This window comes from Rhinatrema bivittatum, chromosome 1 (genome assembly GCF_901001135.1).
Source record: "Rhinatrema bivittatum chromosome 1, aRhiBiv1.1, whole genome shotgun sequence".
NCBI classification, from domain to species: domain Eukaryota; kingdom Metazoa; phylum Chordata; class Amphibia; order Gymnophiona; family Rhinatrematidae; genus Rhinatrema; species Rhinatrema bivittatum.
Window position 1 is genome coordinate 160937365 of NC_042615.1, and position 25810 is coordinate 160963174.

General features: G+C 41.3%; 1 protein-coding gene across 1 annotated transcript in view; it reads right to left on the minus strand.

Annotated features, from left to right (window-relative positions):
- Positions 1 to 4295: 4295 nt before the first annotated feature.
- KLB (klotho beta) overlaps positions 4296 to 25810 on the minus strand; it is a 50939-nt gene continuing 29424 nt past the window's right edge. Inside the window, 4 exon segments of the mRNA XM_029589317.1 lie at positions 4296 to 6302; positions 8051 to 9194; positions 18574 to 18842; positions 23907 to 24420. Coding sequence (XP_029445177.1) covers positions 5896 to 6302; positions 8051 to 9194; positions 18574 to 18842; positions 23907 to 24420 — 2334 coding nt within the window. The 3' untranslated portion in view covers positions 4296 to 5895.

The following is a 25810-nucleotide window of genomic DNA, read 5'->3' on the forward strand; positions in this document are numbered from 1 at the left end:
GCACTGGGATCCAGGATCAGCTAAGCAAGCATCCTGTTGGAGAGGAGAGGGCAAGGGGTCCTTCTCCAGTGCAAAAATTCAGTTTGTAAATATTAAATCTTTAAATGACCTACTTGCACCTTTTGGTTACTTTCTGGTAACTTCATCTCACATTACTAATTAAAAGCCACTTTTTTCACACTGGAATTCCTTCCTGGTAAAGAGAGGTTTCTCTGCCAACCTTAAACCAGCACTATACCAGTGTGTGATCACAGCCAACTTAGACACCATCCTGGCTGTTCAGCAGCTCAGTGGGGTGAGTCACAGGTCTCATTCTTAAGGAGGGATAGTTTATCCCATAATAATCTCTAAAATAGGCATGTGATGTTTAGCAGAAGGCAAATAATATCACCAAAAAACTACTGTCACATGCACTCACTTTGTATCCAATAGTGATGTCCTCTTGTAAAATTATTTTATGAATAGAAAGAGTTTCTCATCAAGTGGAACAGAGCTAGTGGGAGTATCTCCTGATAAAAATCATGCTGTTATCCAGTCTCTATACGTGAATGTAAACATGTCAGCCATCTAGCCGAATAAAGAGTTGGATGATGTATTGCAATAGATGACTGGTGTAACATCTGTGGTTCTATTCAGCAACAACAGGAGATGTGCCAAAAATTATGCACAGATGTTTGCAAGACAACTCAGTGTTTTTTGTAGTATGAGAAAAATACTTCATTTATTCAGCTATTTACTCTCAAGACCACTATGACCACAAATTCTCTTTGTGAGTTTATACAACCTTTCTAAGCATGTCCTCAAACATTAAAGTTTGAGGAAGTGCAACTGATGGATCTGCTTGGTTGTATATTTAGTGCCGTTGTACTAAATGTGCATTACAATTAATGCATGTGCTAACTTTAGTTAACATGCTATGTACAAAGGACTTCAACATTGGGGGAAAAAATGCACTGTTTAGTTAATATGCCAGCACAATGTAAGTTAACACCCATGTGACTGAAAATCTTAATTTACTGCTGAGATAGACAGGACACTACCCCTTGAAAGTTTAGGATACAATGTTATAGTCACTCATGTATGAGCTGATTAGGGAGGTAAGTGGGAGGAAAGGGGATCAAGTTGAAGGGAACAGTCATGAATGGGTGAGGAGAAAGAGGAAAGTAGCAGAAGAGTGTGAGATGAGAATGAGATGAGCAAAGAAAATAAGCCGTGGAGAGAGCCTGCTCCAGTAATATGCACATTGAGAACAGAAAATAGAAATGCTAAAGAAATGTGAAGAAGAAAGGAAAAGATATTTTAAAAGAGAAAAAAAGAGACAGAGGAAATTAAAAGAAGACCAAGAGCAAGCAAAGCAGAGAAGAGAAATCAAATTATAGACAAAAAGGCTGGAAAACACTTTCATGAAGATTTCCATGCTTAGCTGGTCTGCATCTAGTACATAGGGCAGCCAGTATCTACATTTCTCCTCCAGCCCTGTGGTCACTGGGATAAATAAGTTTTGGGGGTTTTTTTTGGATAGACAGAATGGGGGAAGAGCCTGCAATATCCTAGGCCAGTGGTTCTCAAACCTGTCCTGGGGAAACCTCAGCCAGTCAGGTTTTCAGGATATATACACAATGAATATGCAAGAGATAGATTTACATACACTGCCTCCATAGCATGCAAATTTGATCTCATGAATATTCACTGTAGATATCCTGAAAACCTGAATGGCTGGGGTCCCCCGGGGCAGGTTTGGGAACCTCTGCCCTAGGATATAAATTGCTTCTTTTTGGCAGCTTTGTATTGTAAAGGGGGCAAGGGCCCTTTTATAATTAATACACTTGTGAAAGAATATTTTACAGCAGTGAAGGGTCAGAGAGATGAATTTTAAAAGGCATTCCACAGTATAAGTCATTATTCTTAAGCTTTTCATTATTCATAAGTATTATATTGCAAGACAAAAGTGGCATGAAAAGAATTCTAGAAAACAACTAGTGCATCATGGAAAGTTACTGCAATTTGTGAAAGCATACCAAAGACCAATGCCAACATTCCAGCTTATCTGTATGTTCCTCTTATACGCTGATAGCATTTGCATACTGAAAAGATAAGGAATTTACATTTAGCCAATTAGAGAAATTGTTTCCATATAGTAACCAGTTAAAAGACATGTTTTGCTAACTAATAAATGTTATTGGTGTTTAGGTTAGAGGTGGCGACCTATTTAGACACTGGTATCAGTAAGTGATCTTTGAGAGAGCCTTTCCTGTTCCATTGCATGGGTAATCTGTTGTTCTCTCTCACAAGATATATCTTATTATTTTATTATTTGCTGTGCTGAATAAAAGGATTTTTCTCCTCATGCTGTTGGTTCTAAGCATTTATTTCCACCCACAACAGCAAGTGTGACCAGAAATGATTAGACTCAACCAAAATAGTGCATTATTTTGGTTTTAAGATGTTAGAAAAGTACTTACATTATTTATTACTGTTACTATAGCCTGTCAGCCATTCTGAAAACTGTTTACAAAAGATTTATAAACTTATATGTCATATGAAAACTTTTGGAGGGGAAACTGTATTAGTCTGTAGCAGGAAAATCAACAAAGGAATATGTTGAAAAATCATATCCTAACCATTATTCTGGTATTTAGCCCGATGCCAAGGCTGAGGCAGCTGCACTCCAAACTTGTAAATAATGTGGGAAAATCATGGTTAAATTCATTAAAAAAAACATCAAATATAAGCCTGATTGCTACCACAACCTTGGAAAAAAACACAAACAAATGGGCAGGGTTTATTATTGGAATCTAGAATTGCATTTTTTAATTTATTTACTGTATATCTAATAAAGAACCTGATAAAGAGGACTTGCCGACTTCTATGAAGCTGGCAGGTATTATGGTAATCCCTAAGGAGGGTAAAGACTATAGACCAGCATCATTACTTATTATTGACATTAGGCTCTTAGCAAAAATACTAGCAAATAGACTAGCATGACTTTCATCTAGTTTGGTATATGAAGATCAATTGGGATTTTGCATGCTATCGATGCTGAGAAGCACTACTTCTAACACACACTCCAGGCATGCTGTAAATCTATGCAAATACAAATACAAAACCAACACCAAAGCCTTATATCAATAAATATAGTGAGACACAATTCCTCAAATCTTGCACCTCAACAGCCGAAACCGCTGTGGGGAAACACTTTCATCACTGAAATTGTATCATTAAAGTCCCATCAGTTTTATATTATTTTTTTTATTGCAAGTAAAACATTTTTATTTTCAAGTCTTCTTTTATATAATAAAAATTCCTTAGCTTATATAAGCGAAGAATACAGTCAACACCCAACTGCTCTCTGCTTCAGGGGAGCTCGCCATCTTGTCCAATTAAATCCTTATTTCTACAATAGACGAGTATTGTAGCACATTTATTCACTGCTTCAGGGTTTCAAAACAACCAGAGTCACTATGGCCACAAGATGTCAATCAATCATATTGAACATCCAATCACACAATCCCCCATCACAAAGTGTCACACCAATCGATGCAGGGTTTTTGATTTAATTTAAAAATTAAATTGTTTTTTCACGGGGAAAGAATCTAAGGGATGCTTTGGTACATTCCATGTTAACTTCAAATGGTCAATGTGAAGAAATAGTGGGGCATTCAGTATGTGGCATGTGAGATTTTGCAGTACATACAGCGTTGACTGGTATTCAGTTATATATTGAAAAAGTTAACATCACAAATGAAAGACGTTTCAATAGTAATTGTCATACTGCATTTGCCATTTATATGATTAAATGCCCATGCGATCTTTTGTATATTGGTCACACCACTTGACCTGTGAAAAAATGTTTAATGGAACATAAGAGCCACATTAATACTGAAAAAATGACTGTTCCTTTAGTGGCTCATTTTTTAAATTTTAAACATACATTTCAGCAAATTACTTGGACTATTATTGATCATGTTCCAAAGTCTGTAGGGTGATCGGGAAAAAAGATTAGCCCTAAAAGAACAGATGTGGATTTTTAAATTAAATTCAAAACCCCCCCATGATTTAAATTAAGACCGATTGATGTGACACTTTGTGATGTGGGATTGGATGTTCAGTATGGTTGATTGACATCTTGTGGCCATGGTGACTCTGATTAGTTGTTTTGAAACCCTGAAGCAGTGAATAAATGTGCTACAATATTCATCTATTGCAGAAACAAGGATTTAATTGGACAAGATGGCGAGTTCCCCTGAAGCAGAGAGCAGTTGGGTGTCGACTGTATTCTTTGCTTATATAAGCTAAGTAACGTTTATTATATAAAAGAAGAACTGAGGAATTGAAAATCATTTTTTACTTGTAACAAAAAAATAATATAAAAATGATGGGACTTTAATGATGCAATTCCAGTGATGATAGTGTTTCCCTGCAGTGGTTTCTTTCTTTCTTTTTTTTTTGTTTAATCTTTTTATTGGAATTTTTTCAACTGTGATACATATGAACCGAACCATATACGTATACATATATTGTCCACAGTATAACCATTAGCCAAGACAACTTTTTGATAAAGCATATTGTATATAATGGGTAAACAGCTCATGTAACCTTTGATAAGAGGAATCACAATAAACACCATAAAACAAGAACCGACCCAGAGTCATTTCTACCCGCAGCGGTTTTGGCTGTTGAGGTGCAAGGTTTGAGGAATTGTCTCACTATATTTATTGATATAAGACTTTGGTGCTGGTTTTGTATTTGCATCGATGCTGGGAAGGCATTAGATAAGTAATTTCGATGTTGGCTTATGGATTGGTCTTGTAAGAAGACAGTACGTGGCTGCTAGTGGAGGTAGAGGAGCCATCATTGTAACAGATTTTGGGTATGCTTAGGACAGATGTGGAGGGCAGTGGTAGGAAAAGGACTGCAAGCTCAGGCAAAAGAAAAAAGGATGAGTTGGTGTTGGATTGTATATGGGAATTTATAAGTACATCTACCCAAGGTGGACAAATCGTAACGGGACAGACTAGATGGACCATTTTGGTCTTTATCTGATGTCATTTACTATGTAAGAACAGAACTCAAGTTTTGTATTCTTCTTTTACTGGGAAGTAACTTCAGTGACTTAGGAACTGATTTGTCAAAATCTTTTCCCATAAACACAGAACTGGGAGAAAACTCTTAGTGAATCTGGACCTTATTGTGCAAAGAAAGTGATTTTAAAATGGGCTGGAAATCACAGTAATGATACATAGGGTATCCATAGATGCCATTTTTGTGCCATAACTTTTATCACCCCTGAGGGATATTTTAATACCTCGGGTACCTTTTCCTGTAATCTCTCCTAGGTTTGGCTGAATATCAGACACAAGGTTATGGTAAAAGGTAGATGTGCAGTGTTAGGAAAGAGAGAGGTCTCATATTCAATCAGAGCAGAGTCAAAAAAAAAATATATTCTCTTCCTTTCTCTTTAAAATTAACAAACCTCACATAGGTAATTAGTTTTGTCATACTGAAAACCAAAATATTTCTTTAAAAAAAAAAACAAAACAACAACAACAAACGAAACTTGCTTTTGTACATTTCAACGCTGCCTGTAGAAACACATTGCCAGCAAGCAAATAGCAGCATTAATCAGAAAGCCTGAAGACACCCAGGGAGAACTTGCTTCTCAGGCCGTTTGCTGAAGTCAGAGCAGTTCATTTACAGGTCTCTGTACGTCTTGGAGAAAATTGTTTGCTGACAAAACCAAACTGATGTCCAAGTGTCTCCCACTCCTCTGTCACACTTCACTACATTCCTCTCTTGCTTGATCTGTGCATGCACGAGAAAAAGAGAGGCACCTTAAATGTGTCCCTTGTACACTGCTAACTGGAGTGAATCCCCACATCGGGGCAGTGCATGTGGTCAGCTACCCGTGGACTTGGGACATGTGTGGAAGGAGACGCAGGTGGGTCGGGAATATTTCTCCCGAGGAAGTTTTTTCCGTGTTCTTTTGCGTCTGTGGATGATGAGGACCACCAGGAGCAGGCTGAGTGTGAACAGGAGGCAGAAGCCAGAGAAGATCAGAGGTTTCTTCTGCACCAGGAATAAGCAGATGGTGCACTGCACCTTTTCTTCCAGCAAGCGGCAGGAGGAAGCAGCATTGTCTGCTGGGAAGCCGTTCCTGGCAATCAGCGCGTTGTAAGCCTCTACAGAGGACTTGGCAGTAGAGCTGTACAACGGAGAATTGAAGAAGCCATACTGGGGTTTGTAGTGGTCACTTAGTTTAAAGGCATAGTAACCTTTAATGTTGATTTTATCAAGCTGAAATGCTGGAAGGAAAAAATTAACATCAATTAGCAAAGAGCAAGGCACTTCTTTTACAGTGCAGCAGACAGTCTGAAAGCAGGATTATTTTACAAAATATGCATGAGTCTACTTTTTTTTTTTAATTCCACTTTTTTTGCACTTTTTTTTCAGTACTTCAAAGTGGATTATTTTGTCTATTTCAGTCAGGGCCTGATTTAGGATTTGGTCGCTCATAGGCAGGGTTGGAGAATTGGGGGGGTTAGGAAATGCTGGAGATCAAATAGTGGGTGAAGTCTGTCTACCTCCTTTCCCCTCCAGAGTGCTACAGCAGTGCCCATTTGAAGTGGATTGCTAGAGCAGGCTCCTCCTTGGCACAGTTGCATTCCTCTTTAGCCTGAGTATTGGGTGCCTTCAAAATGTGGCACCCTAGGCAATTGCCTATGCTACTTATGCCTAAATCTTGGCATGATTTCAACATATCTAACTCTGAGCAGATTACAAAAACAAACTGTATAAAAAGAACTTCTGCTTTTCTTGTGTGTTGAGATATTACTGTTTCAAAAACAGCCTCCTATGTTAAGGGCAGCAGATCCAGTACTTTGGGTGCTTCTGATGTAAAACTACATTTATTTTGGGTGGCCAGAAATAACTGCATTTGGCAAAGATGTAATTTCTGTTACGTTGTTCCTATTCTGTCCATGTCTGCCATGAGATGTTGATGCCAACATGCAGCAGCTCCCAGCAGAAGCTAACTTGCAGCTCCAAGCTAGATAGGACCCTCCCACCACCCAGAGGGAAGGATGTGAAACATGCCCCTCTTCACTTTAGGCAAGAACATCACTTTCAACACGTCAGTCCCCTGACAGTCAAACAGCAGGTACCAGGCCTAGACATGCTCCTCCGAAATCTGAAAATATATATAAGCCACATACCAAAAACTTGGCTTTTGTCCAGCTAACTCCAAAAAGTTAAACCACCAAAGCATTTGAATATTAGCTTCTTAGATTTTATAATCTGTTTCTTTGTATTTAGCATGCAGTCTATATTTTAATATTATTTTGACCTATACTGTTTTATATTTTATCCTATCACTATTGTTGTCCACATTGAGGAAGTTTACTTGAAAAGGCACAATATAAACTTAATAAAATAATATTTTATTTTGAATTCTGTTACTGTTTTTGCCTCCACAGGGAGGTTGTTCCATGTATTTTCCACCCTTTGTATGAAAATAAGGAAGATCGGAGTAAGATACAAATAAGAAACACCAGGTATATCACTAGGCTGAGTTTTTTTATATGGTTTGTCTGATGTTTGTTCTGTTTTTGAGTATTTATTTTTAATCTTATATTTTATTTGACCTATTGTACTTTTACTGCTTTTAATAACTAACTTATTTCATACTTTTAACAGAGTTAGTTATTACTATTTATAAATGTATTGTATTTATTATATGTTTTATTCTCTGTAAACCGTTGTGAAGGCATGTCTGATGCGACGGTATAGAAATACAATAAACTAAACTAAACTAAACTATTATATTACTTCCAGCTGTGGGTTTATCTGGGATGCTTCACTTCTCAGTGAGCTTTTTGGAAACTACAAAACTTTTATCACTGATTAATTTACTATTTTTCGTTTTATTTACAAAAACATCTTCTTTTGGCCATTTTGCACAGTGTTTGTGCTATGTGCCGAGCAGTTTCCCTGCATCAGAGCACAAACATCTTCTCATCATTATTTCTGGTCACAGCAAAAGTAAATTACTCACCCTTGTAAACTTCATGGGTATATTTTTCCAAATAATATTTGCGAAGCTCATCATTGCTGGAAGATTTGTCCTCTACCCCATTTGCTGTGATATAAATTGCTACGTCCCCATAGTTGCTCTGAATCCAGTTGAGAACCTGGCGTATGCCCCGGGGAACCACTGCCAGTCCTGAGGGTGAACTCAGGCAAGTAATGTCTGACAGCAAGTGGCTGTCTCGGTCTGAATCATACCCGCTCCTGTTTTTGGCTTCATGGACCACAAGCCTGGTAGAAAAATGATTCAGGGCAAAAAAATCTGCCGCTCCTTTCACCAGGATCCTCTCTTCTGGAGTGAAGTGAGGCAAAAAGGAGTTGGAGAGGCCTTTTTGTTTTTTAGAGGCAATGTATTCTCTTAACGTTGCTGGATAGTCCCCATTCCCATAGATTGGGTCTGCCAACCAGGCAATTTCAAACTGGAGAAACCTTTCGGCGGCTTTCAGGTGAGAAGGAGAGTAGGGGTTGGCAGCCTCAGCCCAGTCTGCATGCAGAGATAAGCTTACGAGGCCACCCTGCCAGGACCGATAACGCTCATCATAAGCTCTCCAGGCCAACGCGTGCGCGATCAGCAGATTGTGTGCCGCCCGGTAGGTGGCATTGCTACTCTTGTCGTAAGAATGACTCAGTCTATTCGGCTCATTTATGGTGATCCACAGTTTAACAAAGTCGCCGAGTTGTTGAAAACATAACTTTGCATAGTCTCGGAAGGCCCCAGCAGTGGACTGATTTAGCCACCCTCCGGCGTCTATCAGTGGCTTGGGCAGACCTATGCAGGCATGAGTTGGATAATACAGAGTGACCATGGAGTGAATGCCGAACTTTAGTGCCTCGCTGATCATGCATCGGTAATATCGGAGCACTTCCCTGTTGATGACTGACAGATCCCCATTAGGGAGAATTAAAGACCAGTTGAGGGCAAATTTGTAGTGTGTCACTTTCATTTTTTGCAGTAGTACCAGTTGTTTTTTAATGCTGACAAAGTCTGTGCATTGAGCTGGTCGGGTTTTTAGCTTCACTCCTGGGACGGGATACAATGTGCCATCTCCAGTGATGTTCCATATATATAGATGAGGGTCAATAAACTGAGGAGAGGATGGTACCACTTCTGCCTTGGTGGGAAAAAACAAAACAAAAAGATATTAGGAAATTAATTACAATTCACTTCCCTTTAGATACCCATCTAGTGACATGGAGGAGGAGGGTTCCCGGGGACTCTCGGGCATCCTCTCTCAAATTATTTTATACAAATTCTAAAGTCTTACTGAGCCGGCAAGACCCTTGATAAGACCCTTGATAAGAAATGTACAGTATATTCCTGTTATTTACCTGCTCTGTGTGCGAAGGAATATATATTTTCTTTCTTCCAGCAGCTATCTCAGATCAAATTCCCACTTCCTATATTTGCATGCAAGATCCACTCTTAAGGCCTCATTTTTAAAAAGCATTTACACACTTAAAATTAGATTTTACATATGCAAATGCACTTTACTCAAGTAAATGTCTTTTGAAAATTGCTACAATAGTATGTTACATTTACATGTGTAACTCCTTTTGAAATTATCTCCTTACTCTACACTAATCATAGGGCTGAAGAGCATTCCTGGGAAAGGTCACACAGACTGAGAGAGACTCGGGTTTGTTCAATGCCTCAATCTGGAGGCAAAAGTCAAATCAGCCACAAGTTAGAGGACAGCATGTCAGGGTGCAGAACCCTGCTGAGCAGTCTCTTTATTTCCATCTGAAATGTAACTGCATTATTAGAATCGGTTCCTACGATTCCTGTGCCCTGCCCTGTCCTCCAGCTTATGGCAGATTTTAATTTTGCCACAAGCAGAAAGAAACGCTGCCTTTAATTTCCTTTACTTGGGTATGCTTTCATTTTCATAAAATAAAGTGATTCCTTTCCCATGCAGAGCATTTTCCATTTAAAGGTACAATGACTATCAGTCTGGGCTTCAGAACTTGTGTCAGGCAAGCCTATCACAGGACTCTATCTGAAGACACCAAGTACATCTGGGTAGTAATTGGTGGGTCTGTGTCTGCACAAAATCAGATGAGCTCCCTGGTGCCTGGTTGATACAGACAGATGCCTGGTTTTGCCTATTCCTGTGTGGATGGAAAAAATGCACAGTCACCTGAGACAGGTGGATAAAGGTATTTCCCTGGAAGAAAGAATGAATCAGTAGACTTCCAGAGAATGTAATTGTACACATCGGTCACTTAAGTGTCACCATTTGGAGCAGTAAGAGTTGAGAAGGGTCAGGGTGCAGGATGGGGTTTGGTTAGAAGGGAAGAGTTTATTCAGACTTATCTGACATTGCTGCCACCATAAACTGAATCTAGCCAAGACAGAACTCCTTATGTTACACAAATTCACTTCCCCTCTTCTCCCTTTCCTTATTTCTGTGAATAACAAATTTATCCTCCCAGTTCCCTTAGCCTGAGTCCCCTTAGCCTGTAATCTTCAACTCCTGTCTTTTCTTCTCCACACACATCTAAAACACTGCTAAAATGTGTTTTTTTTTGTATAACACTACCAAAATCTGCCCCTTCCTTTCTGAACTCACTACCAAACCTTTTGTCCACTATCTCATCACATAGTGCTTAGACTACTGCAACCTGCTCCTCACAGGTTGTTAGGGTACTTTGAAAGGATTTGTCCCTATGAAGCTATTACTGTACTCTGAATATACATTAATGACATGCTGAAATGCTAACATGTAGGTCAAAGATCAAAACGTTATGAGCTTAGTTTTAAGTTTCATTTCTCTTGTTGCATTTCTAGCTCTGGGCTCAATTTACAAGAAATCACATGATTTAAAACAACCCTAGCTTCATTAAAATATAAGTGAGATAGAATTATAAAGCTCATAATGCTATCCTATCAAGGGGATGTTGTGTTAATGTTAACCAATTAGGAAAGTGTTATGAAAACAAACAAAAAGATTCATTGGCTTAAGAAATTAGAGGTGTGAAGCCTTTTGAATGTCTGGTAACAGTAATTCATTTCTGAGAGAACTGATCCTATTCTACTGTATGGCAACTTGTTGTTCTCTCCATAACATATACAGTATCTTATTATATTATAGGTTTGTGTTCAATAAAAGTTTCTCTCAGCTGCTGGCTCTAAGAATTTATTTAAACCACAACTTTCTCTTCTATAATCTATCCAAAATTCAACCACACAACTTATCTTTTGCCAGTGTTGCTACAACTATATAATCTCTCTTATAATCAATGGGACAGTGCAATACCAGGGTATAAAAGGGTATAAATTATATTGCAATGATAGGGAATATCAGCTTGGTGGTGGTGGTGGTGGTGGGGAGGGTGCTTTAACAGGATAAAGATCCTTCCAAAGACTAAATGCATAGTAGAATTTTTAAGGGTAGAAATCCCATGGGCCAGATTTTATAACATGCGCGCGGGCGTAGATTTGTTCGCGCAACCCGGCGCCTGATTTTATAATATGCGCGCGCAGCCACACGCATGTTATAAAATCCAGGGTCGGCACATGCAAGAGGGTGCACAATTGTGCAACTTGCACGTGCCGAGCTGAGCAGCCTTCCTCCGTTCCCTCCGAGGCCGCTCCGAATGGAACTTTCCTTCCGCCCCCCCCCACCTTCCCCTCCCTTCCCCTATCTAACCCGCCCCCCAGCCATAACTAACCCCCCCCTGACTTTTATCGAAGAAGTTACGCCTGCCTCTGGACAGGCGTAACTTGCGTGTGCCGGCTCTCCATCCCCCGGCCTGGTGGCTGTTCCGGAGGCCTCGGTCCTGCCCCCGGAACGCCCCCGGGCCAGTGCCCCGCCCACGGCCCCGCCCCCAGAATGCCCATTTTTTCAAGCCCCCGGGACTTACGCGCATCCTGGGGCTTGCGCGCGCCGCCGAGCCTATGCAAGATAGGCTCGGCGCGTGCCAGGGGAGGCAGGGGTAGGTTTTCGGGGGTTACTCGCGTAACCCTTTGAAAATCTACCCCCATGTGTCTTGGAGAAGAGTGTAACAATTGGAATATATTACTATCCACCTGCCAAAATGATAAGATGGATGATGAAATGCTAAGAAAAATTAGGGAAGCTAATTTGGCAGTGCAGTAATAATGGGAGATTTCAATTATCCCAATATTGACTGTGTAAATGTATCATCAAGACATGCTAGAGAAATAAAGTTCCTGGATGGAATAAATGACTGCTTCATGGAACAATTGTTTTAGGAAATAAACAACGAGAGAAGGTGCTATTTTAGATCTACTTCTTAATGAAACCCAGGATCTGGTGAGAGACGCAACAGTGGTTTGATCACTGGGCAATAGTGATTATAACATGAACAAATTTGATTTCATGACTGGAAGGTGGAAATAAGTAAATCTACAGCTCTAGCACTAAACTTTCAAAAGAGAAACTTTGATAAAATGAGGAAAATAGAAAAAAACCTGAAAGGTACTATTACAAAGGTTAAAGAGTACAACAGGTATGGACAATGCTTAAAAATACCAATCTTCAAAGCACAGACCAGATGTATTCCACACATTAAGGAAGGCCAAACAATTGGTGGCATGGTTAAAAGACAAGGTGAAAAACTATATTTTAGCCAATAGAACCTTCTTCTAAAACTGGAAGAAGGATCCATCTGAAATAAATAGGAAAAAGCATAAGCATTGGCAAGTAAAATGTAAAACAGTGATATGACAGGAGAAGAGAGAATTTGAAAAGAAGTTGGCTGTACAGGCAAAAACTAAAAAAAAAACATTTTAAAAATATATCTGGAGCAGGAAGCCCTCAGGTTAGTCAATTGGATCGTTAGATGATTGAGGGGTTAAAGGGGCATTTAGGGAAGATAAGCCAGCATGGAAAAACTAAATGAATTCTTTGCTTCAGTGTTTACTAATGAGGATGTTGGGAAGATACCTGTTTCAGAGATGGTTTGGATGAACTGAACCAAATCACGGTGAACCTAGAAGATGTAGTAGGCCAGACTGACAAACTGAAGCGTAGCAAATCACCTGGACCGAATGGTATACATGCCAGGGTTCTGAAAGAACTAAAAAATGAAATTTCAGACCTGTTACTAGTAATTTGTAACTATTGTACCTGAGGACTGGAGGGTGGCCAATGTAACTTTGATATTTAAAAAGGGCTCCAGGGGTGATCCGGGAAACTATAAACTGGCGAGCCTAACTTCAGTTCTGGGAAATATTGGAAACTAATCTAAAGATCAAAATCACAGAGCATATATATATATAGACATGGTTTAATGGGTCATAGCCAGCATGGATTTACCCAAGGGAAGTCTAACCTCACAATTCTGCTAGTTTTTTGAAGGGGTTAATAAACATACGGATAAAGGTGAACCAGTAGATGTAGTGTATTTGGAATTTCAGAAGACTTTGGCAAAGTCCCTCATGAGAGGCATCTAAGAAAACTAAAAAGTCATGGGATAGGAGGCAATATCCTTCTGTGGATTGTAAACTGGTTAAAAGACAGAAACATAGATATGATGGAAGAAAAGGACCAAATAGTCCATCCAGTCTTCCCAGCAAGCTTATGGTAGTAACTGCTGGCCATAATAGCCACCTTTATAATTATCAATTTCCCAGACTGTCAGTGTCAGGGCCTTGTTGGTCGCTGTTTGAGTCCAATTCCTAAATACTTCTTGCCACTGAAACAGAGAGCAATGAGGGAGATGCATCAATAGCATTAAGGCTTATTGATTAACCTTTTAGGTACCAATGTTCCACAAGTGGAACATTTTTTCATATACTTTTAATTTCTTGCAAATTATTTTATACCATATTTATTCCATATTTGGGTCTAGTTAACTAAGATATGTAAAAAGGGGCATCAGGAAATAATTCCTTCAATGAGCAGCATCTAAAAGGTTAAGCATATCAGCAATATACTCCCATGCTTGTTTTCCCAGACTGTGCAATTCAATGTCCTTGTTAGTTGCTGTCTGAATCTAATTCCCCTTTTCCCCCTGCCGTTGGCGCAGAGAGCAATTATGGTGTTGCATCAATAGCATAAAGGCTTATTGGTTCAGGGTAGTAACCACCACACCAGCAAGTTACTCCCATGCACTCTTTTCTTCATTTCCATCCTCTAGTTTTTAGGGATCCACAGTGTTTATCCCATGCCCCTTTGAAATCTTTTACTGTTTTTGTCTTCACCACTTCCTATGGAAAGGCATTCCAGGCATCAATCACCCTTTCTGGAAAGAAATATTTCCTGATATTGGTTCTGAGTCGTCCTCCCTGTGGTTTCATTTCGTGACCCCTGGTTCTACTGACTTTCCAACAGAAAAGGTTTGTTGATGATTGTGCATCATTCAAACCTTTCAGGTATCTGAAGTTTGTATCATATCTCCCCTGCACCTCCTCTTCTCCAGGGTATACATATTTAGTAGGGATGTGAATCGTTTTTGAACGATTAAAATTATCGTCAGATAATTTTAAAATCGTCCAAAATCGTTAGATACGCGATACAATACAAATGCCCCCAATTTATCGTCAGGGGCATTTGTATTGTATCGTTAAATAGGGCGCGGGAAAACCGGCACACCAAAAAAACCCTAAAACCCACCCGAACCTTTAAAACAAATCCCCCACCCTCCCGAACCCCCCCCCAAAATGTTTTAAATTACCTGGGGTCCAGTGGGGGGGTCCCGACGCGATCTCCTCCAGCTCTCTGGCCACCGCTGCGTTGAGAAATGGCGCCGGTGGCCCTTTGTCCTTATCATGTGACAGGGCAAAGGTAGCGCCGGTGCCATTTTGTTTCCTGGCTCCCGACGTCACGCGTGCGGGAGATCGCCCCCGGACCCCCGCTGGACCCCCAGGGACTTTTGGCCAGCTTGGGGGGGCCTCCTGACCCCCACAAGACTTGCCAAAAGTCCAGCGGGGGTCCGGGAGCGACCTCCTGCACGCGGGCCGTATTGCCAATCTTCAAAATGGCACCGGCGCTACCTTTGCCCTCACTATGTCATACGGGCAACCGTCGCCCGTATGACATAGTGAGGGCAAAGGTAGCGCCAGTGCCATTTTGAAGATTGGCAATACGCCGGCGCTACCTTTGCCCTCACTATGTCATACGGGCGACTGGTGCCTAGTAAGCCCCTCCCCCTCAAACCACAAAAGGACAATGTGGTGCCACCAGCCCTCTACTTCCTCAAAGTATCATTGCTGACTCAGCACTGATCCAGTTGATGTTATCTTTCAAAATGGCACCTACTGACCTTTTCCCCATAGGGCCAAAAAGCCGGTTGGCACCAGTTTGAAAGTTGGAGTCGAGGGGTGCTGGTGAGCACCAAGGAAGATGGCTACCTAGTTCCTTAGCTCCTCAGCTTTCCTCATTGAAATTCAGCCTATCATTGCTGTTCGGCTCCACTGCACTCCTACAAATACTTTGACAGTAAGGCAGAATGGCTGCGGCAAAACCCGGGAAGCTTGAGGTGGCTTTTGCTCTTGCAACGGGGACCAAACAAAGCAAGCACGATCTCCTTCACTGGAAAAATCCCCCATGGTAAAAAGGGCCATCAGCCTTGGATCTGATTCTTGCCGAATTACAACAGCTCAAGGACATGCTGCACCACAACACAGAAACAACCTGCACCATTAAATTGGAATTATCAGACCTGCCTGCCAGTGTGGCTGCTCTTCCACCTCATTTGGATTCCCTAGAAAATAAGATGTTGCGGGCTTGAGCTTAGCTACTGAAACAGCAGTAGCTAAGCTCAAGCCCGCAACATCGAAAGTCGGCGTGATCTTCCAGCATAACTTCGAAGATATGTCTAACCGCAATGGCACAATAACATCAGCATTGTCGGAGTACCCTAAGGTAGGGAGGGCTCTGATATCTTACCATTTCTCAGGCGACTGATTTCAGCGAGCCTGAACTTGCAATTTGAGCAACCTTTGGAGACTGAATGCACCCATTGCGTGCCGTCTAGGCCAACGCCCCAAGCCAGCACCCACGACCAATAATTCTAAAAATCCTACGTCACCATAAGGTCTTAACAATTTGGCGACAGCCAAAGCAGAATCATCGGTCTCTTATAATGCCATGTGACTTACATTTGGTTCCTGATTTGGCAAAGGCTACTGCTGCCTGAAGGAAAATATTTCTGGGCCTTCAATCGCAACTCAGAAAAGCCAGAGCGCAATAAGATCTGCTGTGTCTGCAAGGATGCGAGTAACATATAACTCTTCTCCCTCCTATGAAGCCCTGGAGGAGCTGACCACAAGACCATAGACCTCATTTCTTATAATTACTGGAGTAGAGGAATAGCTTAGTGGTTAGAGCAGCAGGCTATGAACCAGAGAAACCAGGGTTCAAATCCCACTGCCCCTCTTTATGATCTTGGGCAAGTGACTTTACCCTCTGTTGCCTCAGGTACAAACTTACAGGCTGATACAACCCGCGATTGGACGTGGGTTTTGGACGCATGTTCACAACCCCTTATACACCCCCCTCCCCCCATGAAACTAATAGTGCTCATCACATGCAAATGCACAATGATGAGACTATTAGCTATTCTCCCCAGATACAAAAAAAAAAAGTGCACCTGACCCACACATTTTTACGCTCAGAAATTAACGCCTGCTGCCCAGAGCAGGCAGCCCAAAAAAGTGTGTAGAAAAGCAGAAAATACTGCTTTTCTGTACATCCTACGACTTAATATCGTGGTGATATTAAATTGGAGGAACCAAAAGGTTAGGAAAAAAGGACGCTCAATTTTACAGGCGTCCGTTTTCTTAACCTGTGCATGGCCATGGATGCTCATTAATGACCGCTGGCACACTTTTTTTTTCCTAACCCGCTGACAGCCACTTCTCCTGGGCACCTGCTGCCAAGGAGGCACTAGGGGGCGCCATTTGTCCCCTCATTTAAATATTCTATCATGTGCTCAGGAGAGGTGGCTGGGCGCATGTTAGGAAAACTTAATGTGACCTGAAATATATGACATGAACACAATTTTCCTCTCATTCCCTCAACGGATCACGCTCTCTTCCCTTTCTCCGGTCATTAATTCTGAATTTAGGTTTGGAAATAAGAATCTGTCCTCAGATACCCATATCAGTTTCATTCATTTGGTAGGGACAGGGAAGGGAAAGCTTTATCCTTCCTTATGGCTCCTATGACTACGCCTGCTTCAAAGGACAATGCAATGCACTGCAATTGCAGTACTGCAGATGATCTAAGCATGCTTTTAAAATTCATTATTGCCAGTGTCTGAATGATTTTTTTTCTGTTGGGGTGCAGAGTTTAGTGCTTGGGCAGTCATTAGAGGGAGAGTAACTGGCCAGGAAGAGACATTTCCCACTGGGAGATTATTTTTCCCCTAGTCACAACCCAGTACCGTGCTCCACTAGTAACCAATGTGGCAGACTACCATTTTTTTCACTCTGGAGAGATGAACTGTGATCCTCCAGGCAGGGCCATCAGAAGAGGTGGACAAGACGGGTGTCAGCACACCTGCGGAGGTAAGCTCTGTGCCGCCATTGTCATTGCCCAGGGTGTGTCTTCAGAGGTGGACACTTCTCCCTCTCCCAGTGCCATTTTGCTTGGCAATGGTCCTGCTCCAGGGGATACATTTGAGTCTGGTTCTCTGGATAGTCACAATGAAGTTCATATTTAAAACCCACTGAGTGGGTAAGACAGTCAAATTACTTTATCCAGATATTTCATGATACTTATCTGGCTAAAAAGCTGCTGAATATATCCAGATAAGGTTATCCGGCTAAATTTAAGCTTGCTATTGGATTAGCCACAGTTACTCGAGTTGCTTTACTGAATATTAATGCTGAATGGCATTCCCGAGAATGTCCCCAGCGTCTCCTGTAATGATTTACCAGGACAAAAAACTGTGGTGGTCAGTGAGGAGAGAGAGGGTTTTGAAATGGCAAGATTTGTCCAGCTAACTCACAAAGTCAGCTGGACAACCCTTTTGAATATTGACCTCAATGAAAACAAACAAAAAAATGGTACTATTAAATAAACCAACTATGGCATCATTAAAGTACAAGGGTCTCTCGCAGAACTGTAAGAATATAACTGCATATAATCAATACCCACAGAATTAATCACAGGTCCCTGGTTAAATAACTGCATTTTTTTATTATCCAAAAGGATTTCTATGCATAAGTATAAAGCATGTTACAAAAATTCCGCATTCTAGTGTCAATTTCATGTAAGGGAATACAAAATGGAGAGTAAAGATGACCATTTTCGCAGCAGCTGACAACAGAGTGAACTATTCTCATCATCAGTTTATTTTCTAATCCCACCTTTTTGTTGCCTGGTCCATGTGCAATATTAACTGGTCTCTATAATCTGTGATACTGCTATTGCCACCATGAGAAACCATAAGATTCATTCCCACACAATAGCTCTAGCTTATGGATGATTTGCACATTTTGATTCTCCTTCCAGGACCATCCCTGGCCTAAGTACTAAACCGTAAGAATATAGAAAGTGCTCCTTGCCTGCCACTTACCTTCAGAACAGAGTCTGTGATGCCCCAGGTGAAGTCACAGGGGAAATGGCCATGCACTGCAGAGGTAGGATCCTTCTGAGGAAAGCCGTTCTCCTTTATGATTTGTTGGTAGAACAGAGCTGATGACTTGGGGACCCTTTCTTTCTCCGGGCTGTTGAAATCCACATAAAATAAGCCCCGCCTGGTGTTGTAGGCATCCTGCCATTCAAAGCCGTCCACCAGCGACCAAGCTGTGTAGCCAAACACGTCTAGCTCATCATATTTAATAGCTGCACAGGAGAAGGAAAGTACAATTTAGCTTTATGAATTAATGGGAAAAAAAAAAAAAAGAACATTCCAAATGGGAATGGCAAAGCGTATTCCATAGGCAGCATATGGAACCAGGCATTTCTCTTCTCATGAATTTTCAAAAATGTTGTGGCTGAGCCAAGTCATGTTTTGGGTGGGATTAGGAGGCCTGCTTGCCACCACTGATAATTCCTCAACACCAGAAACATTTTACAAATAGGAATGAATGAATGAATACTGCAACATGATGGATTGGCTGCTTTTGTGATGTTCAGGAAAATAAGAGCACATTTATGACATCACAGACAGTCACAATCAAGATCGATAAAAAAAAAAAAATCACAAACAAATGCTCTGTTCTGTAACACTATTGAGACACTCAAGGATGCTTCTCTTGGGAAGTAAATAATTTTAATGCAGAACATACAGTTTATCTACACAGAGAGAAGAACAAGACTGCCGATCGGCAACATATTAAACTATACCGAAATATTACAGCACCCCCAGTTTGCCAGAATCAGTGATGCACATCAAGGCACTTGATGGGCAGGCATCATACCCCTCAATCTCACTGAAGAAGGATGAACCTCAAGTGGGCAGACTGGGTGGGCCATTTTGGTCTTTATCTGCCATCATTTTCTGTGTTACTATGGTACTATTCTTTTCTTCAGCAGAGTCTCTTATCAATTTTCCTACCACTGAGGGAAGGCTAACCAGTTTGAAGTTTCCGTTCTCCACCTTGTTACCACTTCTGTGAAGAGGGACCACATCTGCCCTTCTCCAGTCCCATGCAACCATACCTATCTCCAAAATGTCTCTTGAACAGGGCCCACTGGAACCTCGTTGAGCTCACTTAGTATCCTGGGATGCATCCCATCCAGCCCCATTGGCTTTATCTACTCTTAGTTTTGCCATTTGTACACAAACGCTCTCTTCCTTAAATGGTGCTGTAGCTACCCCACTCCCATAATGTACCCTTGGCAACCATCAGTGGTCTTTCTCCAATCCCTTTCTTCAGTGAAAACTGAAGTATTTATTCAACTTATCAATACATCAGGGTTATGAGCACAGGCTACCATGCCTAGAGCAGTCTCCTGACAAAACAGTGCTCCCTTTGCTTTTTGTGCTCACAGACTCAGAGGCTGTCTCAAAAGGACAGCAAAGCAACCTTCCCTTCCCCATCCGCCCACCTTGCATCTGACTTGGCACTCTTGAGCAGTCACCCTTCTTGCAACAGCTCTGACCACATCCTAATAGTGTAGCAGTGTCTTGTGATCTGTTTGTATTTCTACCCTACTAACACAGATGTACTTGTACAATTGTTTTACTTCTAATATGATGATAATATTTTAGGATTAATTTGTGCACAATTTCTCTCAGTAGATGACAAGGTCTGTGAAAAACAGGCAACTGGTGACCTGATTCCATATGGTATTTTGTGGCTTAGAGGGGAACAGCACCTCTATACAGTGAAGTTTAACCCATGGGAATCAGCAGCTTCTTCTCATCATAGCTCACCAGTACTGTGTCAGAGGATAGTAGCTTCTTGGTAATGTAAAAGACATCTTCAAGAAGGCTCATGTGCATTCCATGAGGAGACTGCGAGACTTGGCAATTGTGACTTTGTACTTCAAGAAGCTACAATACATGTGGAGAAGTCCAAGGAAGGTTTGCCTGCCCTGTTTGGAACAAGACTGCTTATCAGACTGCGTCAGCATTAGATTTGAGTTGATATTGACATGCGAAGAGACAAGAATAAATATGGTACTAGTGATGTACAGGCCACCATGGACCACACACTATATAGTACTGCATAATCTTCCATCATTCATAAATAAAATCCACCCCTTGGGATAACTCTCCAGCCTCATAAGTTAAAATCATATACATGCATTTAAAAGAAGTCTCCTTCCCTCTCCTATGAGTTTAATTGGAAGCAAACTCAGTGTATGGTATCTTCCTTTCCTATGGGCATTCTTAATATTGTAGCACCACAAATTAGACATAAACAGGGGATTAAGTGATAGATAAATATAATTTAAAAAGAAACTTGTAAAATGTTTTGTTTAGAGGGTAACAATTTGTCAAATATTAACCCTTTGAACCCTAGGTTCCTATGGCAATAAACCCGTCAACCCTAATTTCCTCGGGAAAACCAATAATTTTTGTCAATGTGCTATTTTTAATATTAGTATTGGTTATTCAGTATGTGATTATACCGGTTTACCGGGATAATGGGTGTTGATATTGATATTAGGCCGTCCCTGAATTCAGAGACTATGGGTTCAAAGGGTTAAGAAAAGCAAACATTTTATCTTAAAAGAATTTTCCACTACTCCATACCGAAGATGGCGTCCTGATCAGATGTGCAAATTCTGAGCTCCAGAGTCTTTCCCCTTACATTTCTTGTTTAACTCGTTTTTTTCTCTTTTGGTGCTATGGGGAAGAAGAAAGGAGTAATAAGATCTTACCCCTCCGATGGAACCACGCGACACACCATCCTTGCCTGAATTCGCTGCCTCTTCTTCACCCTCGTTGGCAACCATCGACTTGGCCGGTGGGGCAGCCAGCCCATGGTTTGTGGAGGTTTCGCTCAGCCCAGTCACTCGATCATCGCCGGGTCCTTCTGATTTCGCCACTCGTGCAGGAGTGGAGGCGCAGGCGCATTTGCTTTTTTACGGCACTCCTCCCATTTTTTTCTGGCGGCATTCGTGCTCTTGCCGCAGCTGAGAGGTCGCAGCTGTCTGTTTTAAAAGCAGGTTCCACCATCTCAGGAGGCAGCTGGTTTGTTTGATGGAGCAGTTTCAGGTGCTTTGCCAGCGGGTCAAGCCTCTCAGCTCGACAAGATTTCCAGCTCACAGGAGATTCAAGATGCCTTCAACAATCTTCAGGTTAGAACTGCTCTAATTAAACCTCTTCAAGTGACTCTGGATAGTTTTTGGGGTGTTTTGGCTTCAGTTGAGAAGTCTGTGTCACCTTTGGTCACCATAAACATTAGACATTCATTCAAAATGTCTGCATCAAGAGCAACGGATGGCTACATGTGAAGGATCTATTTCCATTTTAGAAACATCTTTTTCTGAGATCAAAGAACTTCAAGCTACACAAATAGTGGAATTTACACTGGTATCACGTAAATTAGAAAGTTTGGAGAATGCTTCAAAAAATTTAAATTTAGTATTTTGAATTTTCCTCAAAGTACCATTACTGTTTCCAATTGGAATGTTTAAGCTTTACTTGAAAGAAGTTTTGCAAATTCCAGATTCAGCTTATCCACCTATTCAAAAAGTCTTTTACCTACAAACTACCAAGAAAACTCTGGATAAAACACCACAAGAGACTTCTTTAAATCTGGCTGAATTTCTTGAAAACTCAGGTTTTTCCTTCTCATAATACAACTACTTTATTAGTTTCTTTTGTGTTTTTGCATAACAGGGATAACATTCTCCATTTATTTTTTCGTAAACGTTACGTATTATTTAAAGGGGAGAAGATCTGGATTAATCCTGATCTAGCTAGGTCTACTCAGGAGCGTAGAAAAAAATTTCTTGTTATGCGACTTGGTGTATTAGCTTTGGGGGCTTCTTGTATTCTCAGATATCCATGTAAATGTATCATGGTAATGAATTCCAATAGATTTTGGGTTTTTGACCCTATACAACTGAGGGACTTTATCCAGGCTATAAGTACCGCTCCTCCTCATTCTACTTAAGATGAAATTTTATGACTGGATGAAGTTCATTTAGCATGCTGTCTTTTTTTCCTTTTCTTTTAGTTGTAATTGGTCTATTTGCCCATAGACCTTTTTCTTCCCACCCCTATATATATATATTTACCAGGAGGGGACTGTTGCGACCGTCGCTCCCGACAGCTTCACTCCGCCTACCTTTCTTTTTCTGCGACTCCTCTTGCTCCCTGTGGACGTCTGGCTGCCGCGGCATCTGCCCGCCGTCCTCTCCGGTGTCCCCGGACCGGCTTGGGCGCTGCCTCCCGCCATGCTCCTCAAGTATCTTAGGGTGCAGGCGCCGCGCGGCCCTCATTTTTATTTCCTCTATGGGGCGAACCTCAGGGGCATCCCCCTTTGATGACGTCACGCTGCCCAGATATTTAAGCCTACAACGTTTGCTAGCTGTTGAGTTAGCAAGGGTAATCCTACGAATGGGATTCGCTCTCCGTACCCAGCTACTCTGCCTCCAACTGCTATTGGACTCTTTTCTGCTAACGGGGTACCCGCTCCTTGGGGGCCTCTCAGCTTCTTTCAGGTCGCTATCAGGAACCGGTACTCGCTCCTCGAGGGCCCATGTTCCCTGACTCGTTGCCTATGTCCATCTCCTCGTCTAGACTTGGAAGAATTCTCTACAGATACCATCTGTGAGTGCTTCTACCATCTACTCCTCAGAGCTGTTTCCCTGGAACCAGGTACTTGCTCCTCGAGGGCCTGCCTCCATTCCAGCGCCAGTGCCATCTCCTACTGGGAACTGCTGCGTGAGTACTTGCCAACAAGTCTCTGCTCCCAGGGATCTGGTACTCGCTCCTCAAGGGCCAGCTCTCCCTATCTCGGGGCTTCTCCATACTGGGGACTCTGTGACTGATTTTTGTACTCATTCTCTCAGTTATTTACACTACAGCACTGCTACCGGAGGAGCTGCTGTTCTAGCACCCTGAGGAATACTAGCCCAGCCGGACTCCATCTTCTACTCACTACCGCCACCTCTGGTGGCTTCACAAACTGTCTAAATAAAGATAAAATCTGTGTTTGTGTGTCCAAAGCTGAGCCTGACTTGTGGCCCCTCACGGGACTTCCCCCCGTGGGTGTGGTCAGCTGCCACAGTGTCCAAGGGTCCACCCAAACCTTATAAAACATAACAGGGACTGTTGGAACTTTGTTTTCTTATTATTTCTATTTCAATGTATAATTTTATTCCAGCAATATAACTTCTGTTTTTCCTTTCAAATATGATTATGTTTGGATAAAGATAAATTTCAATTAAAAAAAAAAAAGCAACATACCAATATCAAAAGAATATGCATTTGCTTATACAGACCTTGCAAAATCTCATTAATGAATTTCTTCATCAGATAAATGATTGTGGTGTCCTCTGTTTTCACGTTACTGTTCGTGAACCAGCCGTTCTCTGAAATCAGAATTCTGGGACTGTCGTACTCCACTTTAATCCAATTCAATATTTCCCTCAAATGAAGGGACACTTGTTGTCCCATTTTGGGCATGCTGTTTGGGGGTTTAAAATTATTGGGACCAAAGGAAAGTGCAAAAAAGTCTGCTGTCCCTTTAATGTAATTCTTTTCTGCATCTGAAAATTTGGGTAAAAGTGAGTGGAACTTTTCCTTCAGGGATTGAGGGTAATCCCCATCCCCGTGTATGGGTTTAGCAAACCATCCTAGAACTGCATCCATGGACTGCTGACACTTCTCAAGATTCTCAGGTGTAATCTTTCCCTTCTCTGGTTCAATCCAGTGAGATCCCAAGGTCACAGACAGCAAACCCTTCTGAGCCGGGCGAAAGTGGGTATTGTAAGTGTGCCAAACTGTAGCATGGGCCTGATTTAACACAAAAGAAAAAGGAAATCGTTAGTCAATGTTTCTTTACGATGAGAAAAATTACAATTATTTTGTGGATGTATACCTTCTGAATCTGATTTTACATGAAAGGCTGCATGATAGGATGGGAGGTGAGAGATACCTGACCAGATTTGGTCAAAAGGAAAATAAGCTTTGCTGGTCATCTAAACCAACTCATTTATTACTGGAGGGCATGGCAGAAGGCAAAAGAGACAGGAAAACAGAGCAGTCTGGGGTGATGATATATATAAAAAAAAAGAATGGTCAAGATCTAGAAAAAAGGAGCAAAACAAGGAGGAAAGCTGAATGGAGAGAACTGGCACATTTCACCTGCCAACTTTTAGATTAAAGATGATGAACCAGGGAAATAATGCCAGTTCACACTTTGCCTATGTTGTGGATACCTTAACATGTAAATGTGCACATTGAATATGAGACGGCATTAACAAATGATATAGCAATATGAATGTTTTATAGAATTTTATTTCTGATTTTCTGTTTCAATTTTGAATGGATTTAATGCTCTTGGAGAGTGACAGATTGGCAGAAATAGTGCTATGACTGTTGGATTTAGGGTGACTGACCTCTAGAAATATTCCAGCCCCAGGTAGGAGTAAACACAAGTTGCTAATTGTCCTCTCTCTTTACCTTTCTTTTCTCCTACGTTGTTCTGAGTCCCCACTCCCAGCACTCTGAGATCTGCTCAATCCAACCTTCCCCCCATGAAAACTGCTTCAAAATGCTGCTCAGAAGGTTAGGAAACAAAAAAGGAGCACAAGGTTGTCATTTTTGTGGTTTTTATCCAAATCCAAACCACGCTTGTGATTAATTTACTGAATTTCTACCTTTAATGCAGCATGTAAATCTGATCCTTCTTGGTTTGAAAGAATTCAGATTTGAAAGAAAAAAAATATCATACCACGCTCTGCTTCAACCTGTTCAACTGAGTCTGCTGATACAAGCCCAGTTATCCCCTATCCATAATGATGGTTTTAGTGACGAGGTCAACTGGATTTATGTCACATATAGCCCTTTCCTCAAATGCTTTCAGACAGTAATACCTTTTGCTTACTATTAACTTGTGCTATCAAGCTTCTTCTCAGGCTCGGCTTGTTACCACACATATGATGGCATTCTCCTATGCTGGACCTAATCTGTGCAACACGTTTCCTTTAATTATTCAACAAGAAGGGGAGTTTCTTAAATTTATAAACTCCTCAAGGTTTGGTTATTTGAAAATGCTTTTGGAATGAAGTGATCTGGCTTAGGTTTTTTTGTTTTCAGATGAGTATTATAAAGTCAGGTTAGCCTGAAGGAAGATGCTATATAGTGAGTTATGTTAACAGAGATTTTGAGTTATTTCTCTTTG